Source organism: Pelodiscus sinensis, chromosome 2 (assembly GCF_052426305.1).
Source record: "Pelodiscus sinensis isolate ZL-2025 chromosome 2, ASM5242630v1, whole genome shotgun sequence".
Lineage (NCBI taxonomy): Eukaryota > Metazoa > Chordata > Testudines > Trionychidae > Pelodiscus > Pelodiscus sinensis.
Window position 1 is genome coordinate 120,269,900 of NC_143053.1, and position 11,420 is coordinate 120,281,319.

Consider the following 11,420-nt stretch of genomic DNA (forward strand, 5'->3'; position numbering starts at 1 on the left):
TAGATGGAAATTAATTCACACATGGTGAGGTTTTTTTAGTAGAGTCTAAATTAAACTGAACTGCTACAGGTTGGACCTCACTGGTCTGGCATCCTCGAGACCTGACTGGTCCCGAACAAGGGGATTTACCAGATCAGGGAAGGTCCCTTCCCTCATGGCCACTGGGCATGGTCTCCAGCCTTCCCCCACTGCTGCCTCAGCCCCTTGGGGTTCTCCTCGGTCTTGCTACTCCTGGGGCTAGAGTGCAATGGCCAGAGCTGTGCAGCCGAGGAAGAGCTCCACAGCTGCCTGGCTCCGCGGCCAGGGCGGAGGGACAGGGCCGAAGCTCCCTGGCTGTTACTGGGGTGGGGGCTGGAGTTCCCTGGCTGCTGGAGCCAGAATGCGGCCGGAGCTGTGGGGATGGGGCCAGAGCTCCCTGGCTGCCATTGGGATTGGAGCTTCCTGTCCAGGGCTGCAGGTCCATGGCTGTGGCCAGGCTAGAGCTCCCCGTCTCTTAGGGTGAGGGAGTTCTGCTGGGGCCAGAACTCCTCCCCATGCCATCCAGGGTCACCACCACCCTCACACATGCTTGCCTCCCGGGGGAGTCACCACTGCCCCTTATGGCACTCCTCCTCGCCCACCAGACCTCCCTCTTCCTGGGCTCTGTGGTCCCGGAATATCTGTGGCCAATGCAGGACCACTTATATTGCTGGAGCAGGGAGATCCAGTTAAGGGAGGTACAATCTATACAATTATTTTTGGTTGAAGCTAGGGTTCTCATCCAAGATCACTTTCTAAGTAACACTTTCAGCTTCATAACACACATGACAAGGAGGGAGCTATTGCTGTTTTTACAGATGAAGAAATTGAAGCACAGCTACTAAAGCTGTATGTACACTACAAAAATTGTATTGAAGACATAGTTGTCCCTTACCTAACTAGAGCAGTTAAACTTTGTAAGATGCTGTAGCCTCAGACATGATTTTAGCCTGATTTGTGTGATGCATTGCAACATATTAGGTCCAGGACACACTAAGCATTTTAATTATGCTGTAACTAAGTTATACAATAGTTTATGTATTCTAAACAGGCCCAAAACTATTTGTCCAATGTCCCCAAGTGCAAGGCAGAGATGGGACTAGAACCCTGGTCTCTAGTTCCATTTCTTCTCTAATAAAGACCATTGCTTCATCCCTGAGCTCTTATTTGTTCTTGCCTTACAGTGTCAATTACAGTAACCTTGCATATCCTGGATAGATGCACATTTCTTGCTTGCTCGCTCCCTTGAATGTTAGCAGCTAAATGGTCAGTAGTACCAAAGGCTACTAACAGATCTGATGATAAACTGGAGAAACTATTCAGATTCCATCACAAGAATAGACTGCTAACTGAAGGAATCAGTAGCTGCTGAACTTTTTTTCATATGATTTAGCCAGATCTACTCCAAATATAACTGGAAATTCCTTTATCCTGGTGGTGAATAAATTTTTTTAAAGAAATTAAATTAATACATTTTAATACTTACCTTTTTAAGTTAAAAATGTTGTATATGTGAAGTGACCTATGCTAAGGAGTAAGCTTTCACTCTAATATATTATTATTGGGTTTTTTTAGTTAAGCAGTACATATTACATGTGAAAGTTACTAGCTGAGCACTAATCAGAATTTGTTAATTTTAAATGCAAAACATGTTTTACTAATTTTTTTCTTATGTATCCAAAACATTTAAGGTAGTTTTATTTTAACACATAAGAATATTAAGTATTTAGTTCATATTTAATTGAAACCAAACTTCATTCTAATTTAAATATATCTTGACACATCTTGAATAAAAATTAATCTAAGTGCATCAGTCACCATTTTCTAACATAATAAAAATGCGCAAAATTAAGAATCTGAGGAAATGTAAGTAAAGTGCTGTAATTGCTTCAATAACCACGTATGACACAGCCTTTTGATTAGCAAAAAGGAAAGCATAGTATAAATACTGTATTTGGCTGTAAATCAGCATGCTTTAATGTTCATTTGCCAGAGAGAATCAACGTAGGAAAAGAAAAAGTAACAGTGCAAAACAAGACTTCTAAAATTGATTATTTAAATCAAGGATTCCCGCTTGCTGATTTAAATACAGGTTGAACCTCCCATATCTGGGACACTCTGGTCCGGCAACATCTGTGGTCTGGCATGGATGTTGCTAGACTAAAGAGCCCCAGGAGCAGGAGCTGGCCAAGTAAATGCGGGATTTACAGAGTCCCAGCTGGGCCAGCAGCAGCAAGGCAGGGGAACACTGGCGTCACCAAGGCCAGGTGGCAGTGGGGAGCCTCCCCCCTGCCGGGAAACCCCGGTGTCAGTGGGGTCAGCGACAGCCAGGGAACAGCCTCAGCAGTAGCAGGGCTGGGATAGCCAAGAAGTTCTGACCAGGAAACCCCTGGTGGCAGCAGGACCCAGCAGTGGTTCCGGAGCTCCAGCAGTCAGGCCAAGCAGCAGCTGGAGAGTCCCAGCCCCAGAAGGGAAACCCAGAATCAGTGGGGCCAGGTGGAATCAGGGAGCCTCTGTCCCAACTGGGGAACCCCTGGTGTCAGTGGGGTCATGTGGCCAGAGAGCCTCTGGGAGGGGCCAGAGGTGGCCGGGGAACCCCAGGAAACCCTCAGCGGCCAGATGGCCCAGGGCTGGGAAACCCCGAGGTAGCAGAGCTGGTGGCGGTCAGGCAGCCCTGGCTGGGAAGTCCCTGGCAATACCTGGCTCAGCAGGGCAGGGAGGCTTGGCTGGGCCAGCTTTAGCTGGGCAGCGGCAGGGTGGGGAGCCCCAACCTTGGGAGCACCAGGGAGAGGAGCTGTAACTGGTGCAGCCAGCAGGGGAGCCTTGACCTTCCCTGGTCCCGCAAATTCCCTGTTCTAGGACAGCTCAGGTCCTGAGAGTGCTGGACCAGGAAGATACAATCTGTAGTAATTAAAATTGATTATTTAAACCACTGATTTAAATTACCCACCTACCCTGCTTTATCCCAGTATTCGCCATAGCCTTCCTTAAGAGTAGAAATAGGGGAATAACTAGTGATACTGTCAGTGTGAGGAATTTATCCACCATCTATTTTAAAACTGACTTGCCTTTCTGCAAGGAAATATTGATAATCTGTCAGCAAGCCTAATCTCTTCCTACTGGTTTTTTGTTTTCTTTACTACTGTTCCTTGTTTGATTGTAAACTCTGTGGTTGAGGATTTCATTTTCTTTTTAAATTCACAAAATGCCTTAATCTACTGGATATCTTTCTAGACGAGGGGTGGGGACTTCTGGCCCGGGGGCTGGATGCAGCCCTCGGTATGCCTGGATCCAGACCTAAAGCTCAGGGCCACCCCCGGCATTGAGGAGCCCATGCTGGTGCTCCAATGCCCCTGCAGTCCCTCTGGGGGCTAGAGTGCACAAAATCTATTAAGCTGCCTCACCTACCCCCCAAGGCTGTGATATGCAAGGGGAATGTGGGGAGTGTCTTTCTCCTCAGTCATGGGCCATGATGAGGGGTTTTTTCTACTTCTCACTTGTGCGCGAGCCCTCAACTGATTTTTCTGTGGGTCAGTGGCCCCTAATCCAAAAATGGTTCCCCACCCCTGCTCTATCAAACTATCAAGCACACTGGCATTTCAAGGAGGCTGCATTAGGTAATATGGGGAAGAGGAAGGAGGATAAGATAATTTTTTTCCAAATCTGGAGCTGGTTGAGTCTATATGAGATTTAAAAAAAAAAAAATCTATAGCCTGAAAGGGAATGAGTACTGGAGAGCTATCAAATAATGAAGTACTGTTGCAGTATATAGAGTAGCAAAAAGGGCAGATGGTCAGGACCTGTAGTCTTGTTTTTATCAAAATATTTTATCTGTGTAGTGAGCTTAGCTTATCTACTCTATTGTGCCTTGTGGGATACTGTCACTTTAATCGTGGGTTTCAAGAGCTTAGTTGTGTTAATGTATTACATTAGTTCAGTGTGGCTTTCCCAATGCAGAGTAAGCCATTGCTCGCTTTGAAAATGAACAGTCAATTTAAATGTAGAGGCAGGCTACAAAACAAAATATTCAATGTAGCGTAAGACTCATTAGATACATTCCCCCCAAATCCCTGCACTTTAAAAGTAGTTTGCAAGTATTCTGAATTATTGAAGATGTGTTATCCAGCAAATGACAATGTAAAATAGCATTGTCAGCACTAGTTACACTACGTAAAAACATGAGGCAACTGTCATATCCATATTGGATATATGACTGTGGAAATAATTAATAAACATTACCTTTTTTCTCTCACTAGATGGCCCCACTTTCCAATTCAAGTCCTCATGCAAGAGCTAGAAAGCAGCTCAGACTCTGTGGCAAGCAACTTCTCTGGCACTGAGAGTCAATTACAAGAACTTAGACCATACCCAGCCTCAAAGCAGATGAGATTTCCATGAAGTGACCTTTATATCCATATACTTCTGCCACAACCCTCATGGCTTCTGTTTCACAGTGCTTTAGCAAGGAACGGAGACGACTAGTGGGAGGTGGAAGTCACACTAAAGAAAAGAATCAACATTTATTTCAGCTGTGAAGACCCTTATATGCTTAAACTATAGTTAGTAAATGTTCACACCTTTTTAGAAACATAAGACCAAATGGGTGGTTTACCGGTAGTAAAAGTTTACCATCTTTTGGAAGGTGAGAGTAAAATAACTTCCCCCTCATTCCTTGCAGAGTAAATAGTGAAAAGTTCTCTCAATATTGATCACTTTCTGCAGTAAACAGTGTATTGACTAGCTTTCTATTTGGCTTCAGTCTGTGGTCTATAAATATTTCTGTAATGCTTCACTTAAATGACTTTTTCTTTTTATTTCCAGGTGAAAGCACCATCACTGACTAATCCAAATATTTTGGTAGAAGACATGCTTACGCCATGCTCCCCAGGTGATCCTGACGCCATTGAAATGACCTGGATGGATGTTCCAGGGGATAAGCTGTTGGAGCCTGTTGTGTCCATGGTCAGAATTTTGTTTTTATTATGAAATGTGTTCCTTCATGTGTCATATAACTTTAAGATAATCCTAAAGTTTTCCACATGTGGGTGCTTGAAATTAGGCACCTAAATTAGCAGCCTGGTTTCAGAAGGGTTGAGCACACCCACAAACAGTTAGTTAATCCCAGAATGCTATCACGAGTCTGGTTTAGTTTGTTCCATGGTACTAAACCCTTTTGTTATGCAGAGTGGACTCTTTCCACCCTGATTACAACTTTCCCATATTCATCCTGCCTATCTACTGACCTGCAGCTAAAGCGTTTCCCATCAGTGTAAATTGTGTACCTATCAAATGTCTCCTCCACTCTTCATCCCTGCTTTTCAGTGATCCCTATCACGTGAACACCCTTCAGCTTTCTCACCTTTGTCACTAATATTTCCATTGCTGACATCTCCAAATCTCAGGATTGTATTACTGTATTGAGAGAATGTAATAAATTGTTACACTGCAGGCTAGTGTTAACATATTGAAATTAATGCTGAAGACTCCCATTATCAAATATAGTTTTGTGACAAGTGATTATATATGTATCTAATTGTGGTTTCAGTGGATTTCTCGAAAAAGGTGTGTGTGAGGGCCCATCTTTCCTTTCCTCCACTAATAATTCCTTTATTCTTTGTCTCTCTAAAGTATTTTCTGTTTAGTCTGTAGCACAGACTATATTTATCTTATGTAGAGAAACAGTCCTCTCCTGAGAAGCAGGATCATAGACTTTGGTTCAGTCCAGTTCAGTCAATAGTGAAATTTATTACATGACACTTATTGCTGCGATATTTTTTCAAAGAACTGCAAGACTAGATATGTAGAAAATACTGCATATAGGTATTTTTGGCTGGAGAAAAAGTTAGGGGGAGACGAGCTGCCACTGTGCATGTTGCACCTATTGGAAGTAATGAATGAAAGATTTCATCAAACCATTTGGGCTCATCTAATTTAAAAGTGCTAGCTGGGTCTCTTAGCTACAACTTTTATTCAGGGTAAAAGTAATCTGCATAGAGGACTTTTAATTAGTAGTAATAATGATCTCAGACTAAATAGGAGCTAGCCCCAAGGCACTTGTTGCTTATTCAGCAGGAAGTATAATGTTCCCTGTAAGCTGTGCACTTGTGCGTCTGCTCATGAGAAATTCAGATGCTGCCCAGCTGACTAGCAGAGAGCTCACAAATAGGTTTTGTATTTGTATTGGAGGTGCACGTTTGCACATGCCTCAGTGTACATAAAAACATGTATTCTGCACATGGATGGAAAAGTTAGAGGGAACATTAGCAGGAAGCCACCTCATGTTCCCATGATTATCTGTTTGTCTCAAATAGAAAAAATAAAGCCAGCATACATTATAAGCTGCCAGTTGAATGGCAGATTCTTTTGACCCGGTATCTCTGGCATGACTAGGGAGTTCTGTAAGCAGTAGCAAGAGTCTATTTGCTGCACTTATAGAGAACTTTACATGGTTCTGTGTGTGTGTTGACCCTGTTCTTAGTATACAACATTTGAAAACAAACTCTCTTTCACCATGGATGTCTGACTGTGCTTTTTACTGTCCGTATCAGAACTTCTATGTGAAACTGACTAATCTAATTTTGCCATCCATTCTGATACAGTTTTTAAAAGCCTCTATATCTGGAATTAACTTCTGTTAGAAATTAGTTCTTTACTTCATTTTCAGTGTTTCTCCATGTCCTTTACCCAAAATAAAAATAAACACTAACCATGTTGAATCTGTGCACCCTCAGTGTGCATATGCATAAGTTAGTCATAGGCGTGTGCAAAACTGCACACGCCCAACTTTGTAAGTCTAGCCCTGCATCTCTGTCTGATGGTCTAACAGGATTTCTGTCTACCTTTTGGGTACTACAGAGAGCTGGTGTTACACTTTGGAAACTACCCAGACCTGTAAAGGATTCTGTCACCACCTTGGTATTTGGAGGGCCTTTTTACTGTGTGGTTATGGTTCAGATCCCTTACACCAGTAGCAGCCCACAAGTATAAGGTGTTCCCCGGCTCTCACTAACCTACTTAGGCTTTTGCAAAGTGACTCCAACCCGTGTAGTCTTAGTATCCACCCGGGTACGTTCTCCCAGGCACTTAGATTATCCCCTGCCGGTTTGACGCCAGCCCCCTATTCACCATGCTGTGTGCACACATCACACAGATTGCCCAACAGAGAACTGTTTGGAACAAAAATGAACAGAATTTTATTTAATAGAAAATCCACAGATTCAAAGATGAAATAGAGAAGGAAAGAAAACATCATGCTTGTGTGTGTGTCAAAAGACATAACCTCAGGCTTTACGCTTCTGTATCAGATAAATTCCTCATTTCTAATACAGTTTACCCATTGCCTTAATATAGTTTCCCAGCCTACCTCCTAGCTATTAGAGGGATCTAGTATTCACAGCCTTGAGACTATCTCCATCTTCTCCTTCCTCCCCCCCCCCCAAAAAAAAACCCCTTCCTCATCAGTTCCAGGTCTGCTTTTAAAAGTTTTTTTTTCTCTCTTTATTCTCAATCCATGATGTTTCATGGTTAATCAGTTACAAAAATTCCTTCTGGTTTGACGTTGGGGCACTGTTATGGTCTTTTCAACTTTGAGTTATTTCAGACACTTTCCATTACTATAATAGTTCACTGTTGACCTTTCCTGAGCTAGCCAATGGAGAGTTTCTTGAAGCCTGAAGCTGATTTCATGTAAATATCTGTTTTGGGAGGTGCCCCCCATGCCTGACTCTTCATCTGCACTGTATAGTGCTGCTGCAGTTGCAGCACTTTTATTTATTTATATATATATATATATATATATACACACACACACACACACACACACACTCTCTCTCTCTCTCTCTCTCTCTCTCTCTCTCTCTCTCTCTCTCTCTCTCTCTCTCTCTCTCGTGTATATCTCATGATTTAGTTTAGAACAGTGTTTCTCAACCAGTGGTACAAATACCTTTAGGGGTACTTGAGAGAAGCCGGGGGGGGGGGGGTGGGAAGGGGTACATCAACACAACTGAAATTTGGAGAAAACTGAATTTTTGTTTTAAGTTTTACGGCGATTTATTATTTTTATATTTTTTACACCCAAAAATGTCATTACCTGCCTGGCTACAATTAAGCTGTTTAAACAAATATGGTGCAATAGTAGGGGGGAAAAATTGTGTGTCTGAAAATTGTAGGTACTGGGGGTACTTATAATTTTTTTAAGGGGTACTTTATAAAAAAAAAAGGTTGAGAAACACTGGTTTAGAACATAAGATTTCATAAAGCCCTTACTCAACATATTTTATAGTACAGTAATATTTATATGCAGTCAGTTGAGTTAACTGTTTATTTTGGAGGGTTCAAACCTTCTGTCCTCCCCTTGGGGTGCATATACCTAGATTGTTTCCTTTGGGGTTATTAGACATATTTAAGGAATCCCATGTTCATATCTTTCAGTGTTTTGAAATCAGCTGTTGTTCTTAATCAGATAAGGCTTTAATTCTTTTAAATTATTTTAGTATCTGTTGCCATTTCATTTGTGTTTTCTGTCTACAAAATAGCCCTGTTAAAGTTTAATGTGTTTGTCACATTTTTTTTAATGTATCTACTCCAGTTGGTCAATATCACCTAGGATTAAAACCACAATTTCTTATCCCAAATATTAGTGCTTTTTATCTCTGGGGTTCTGGCTTCATAGATGTTTGCTAAAAACAGGGGTAAAAGTTTAGGAAAATGCCATGTTATGGTGGTGGTTGGCTGAATTGAAATAATACAGGTATTACCCTTTTGAGACTTGTAAAAACTGGTTTTTGTAATTGGAGGCAGTTAGCCTATCAATCATGAATAGCTAAACTTGACTAGATATTAGTTGTAAAAGATTTGCTTTATATATCAATTCAACTTCTATAGTATTATACCATGTAGTATACTTGGGAACACTTGGGTTTTTTCCCTACCTTTATATAAATTATTGTAGTTAAACTTGTGATAGTGAGCAACATTCAATAGACCCATCATATGAAGCTATTCTTCCCTTCTACTAAGCAATGATGAGCCAAATTGTGTGCTAGTCACTGTAGAAAGTTATTTACTGGCTAAGGTTTCACTGTTAGAAATGTCACTAATATGCCTTTATTAATTGACCACATTTTGGGTTATGGAAATTATACATGTAAATGTTTAGGTTTAGTTAGACTTCTGTGCAATTTATTAATTCCATGTTCCAGGGTTGTACCAGTTGATTTTTTTCCAGTGTGCATATTAGCAGGAAGATTATTGGATGTGATATTGTTGTTAATGTTGTATTTATGAAAATGTGTGTAGTTCTTAATATATTCATCTTTCTTATTTTCTTTCTCTAACAGCCTGATATGCTAAGGTCACTAGCTAACACAAAACCAACAGTAAATGAACAGGATCTGGAAAAATTGAAGAAATTTACAGAAGACTTTGGTCAGGAAGGCTAAACCAAAGAAAGTTGTAGAACTCGACCTAATGTTTTCTCCTCTTTGCCTCTTTATTAATGGCATTTCAAATAATTGCCAATGAAAAAAATCACTTCCTTCTTACTTTGCACATGGAATAGAAGATATCTTTGCAAAGTCCCTTTGAGCTTTTGTATTGTATTGTTTTCCTCAAATGTCTGTTGAATGTCTTCTACAGAAAGTAATACAAAGAGCATAATTTTAGGATCATATGGCAAAACAAAAGTGATGTGATAAATTGTATTTAAATATTAGGAATCTCTTAAAAGATAAGTTGTTTTACTTAATGTTAAATTTTAGATAATATCTGGTATGCCTGGCTATAAATTATTTATAAACTCCCATCGGGCCCAGCAACAGATGACCTTTTTTGGGGTGGGAGAGGACAGTGTGTAACTGCATCAAGTGTTCTGAATGTCAGTCAATTAGCCTGTACATCAATTGCTTTATTTTCAGCTAGAAAAATGACAACATTTGCTAGTAAATCAGATATTGCAAATGTAGGTGTCCTGTAAAATAAGTACGCAAAGAACACTGTGATGGGGGCAAGTATTTTGAACATATATAATGGTCAGTACTTACGATAAATACTGATCTTGAACTGGTATTTGGTTCTTTTTCTGCCATGCTGTGTTGAATTGTTGCCTTAAAAATAGCAAACTTTTTTTGTTTTTTAATTCTACTTGCTGAGACACCTGTCACTGTGCAATCTAGCGAAGACTCACAAAATTTAAGTATCTTGGAAGAAAGTTCTACAGATTTTTTTTTTTCCAGCCAGTTACTTTCACCAGAAGTTTTAACCAAACATACCAAATATTTTAGAGTACTTGCATAAGATTACATAATTGAAGTCCTGCAAGGTATAACCAGTTTTTGAATGTTGTAAGAGAGGTACTTCTGCAACTAACTAGCGAACTTATTTTTGGAACTTGGGAAATTTAGGGAGGAAGTAGTAAAAGGCTACAGCTTTGAGATGATGGGTTAAATTGTCCTTAAGTACCTCTTCAAGTACAGTGCTGAAACTTCTTCTCTAAAAAAAAAAATAGAAAAGTAGAATCGTGTTATTTCCAGTGACATTTTCTAATGGAGTATCGATTCTCAGATGTGCCTGAATGTAACTTACAACACTATAGTGTCAGCATTGTTTGTGCCTTGTAAGTTTGCACTGTAGATATGAAAGGTCATTGAGGTATTTAGAATGCAGTACATTCCATTATTACTGTAAAATTCTATCCCTACATATGCTTTGTTTAAACTAACTTGCATTACAAAAATTTGCACATTTCGTAGATATACTATATGGTCACCTTTTGATGGGTTCGGTTTTCTTTTTTGTACATATTTTGTGTAATGTACAAATCAGGAGTGGTGAAATTTGCTGTACTTAAATGAAGTAAAATGTCATAGTTCAACAGCTATGTTTCGTTTTTTCCTTCAATATTTTCAAGGGGGCCCTGGACAAACTTTCTAATGCAGTTCATAGATATAGTTTGCACTATTACACAGAAGCAATCTTTAGCTATTTCTTATAATCCACATGTTGCTAAAACTTCATTTCCTCTCCAATAACCTTTCACTGTCTGTATACACCCAATTTCTTTGTCATTCATGTCAATGAAATAATTGTGCCTTTCTCATGTTGCAGTCTGTGTGCATAATTCTAAATATTTACAACCCTGACAAAATTCAAACTAGAGTAGAGACTAAGTTTAGTGCAGTCTTGCAATTCTCAGAGATATATCCTGGAAATGCAGGCTTGTATTATGCATTTTAGTTGTGGGAAGTATTCTGTGTTCAATATTTTCACTATATAGGTTTAACAGTTTGCATTTCTTATTTGTAATGAGGTCCACAAATCTATGACATGGGATATGCTCTATGCAACCTTGGAAATTCACCAGATTTGTCAATCAGAGATAATGAAAGTACGGCTCCATCTCTGAG

General features: G+C 40.0%; 1 protein-coding gene across 1 annotated transcript in view; it reads left to right on the forward strand.

Moving 5' to 3' along the window:
- The window catches only part of VPS4B (vacuolar protein sorting 4 homolog B), a 43,151-nt gene extending 32,263 nt beyond the window's left edge, over positions 1–10,888 (forward strand). Inside the window, exons 10-11 of the mRNA XM_075921373.2 lie at positions 4,840–4,980; positions 9,357–10,888. Coding sequence (XP_075777488.2) covers positions 4,840–4,980; positions 9,357–9,458 — 243 coding nt within the window. The 3' untranslated portion in view covers positions 9,459–10,888. The remainder of the gene's footprint in view (positions 1–4,839; positions 4,981–9,356) is intronic.
- Positions 10,889–11,420: the final 532 nt, after the last annotated feature.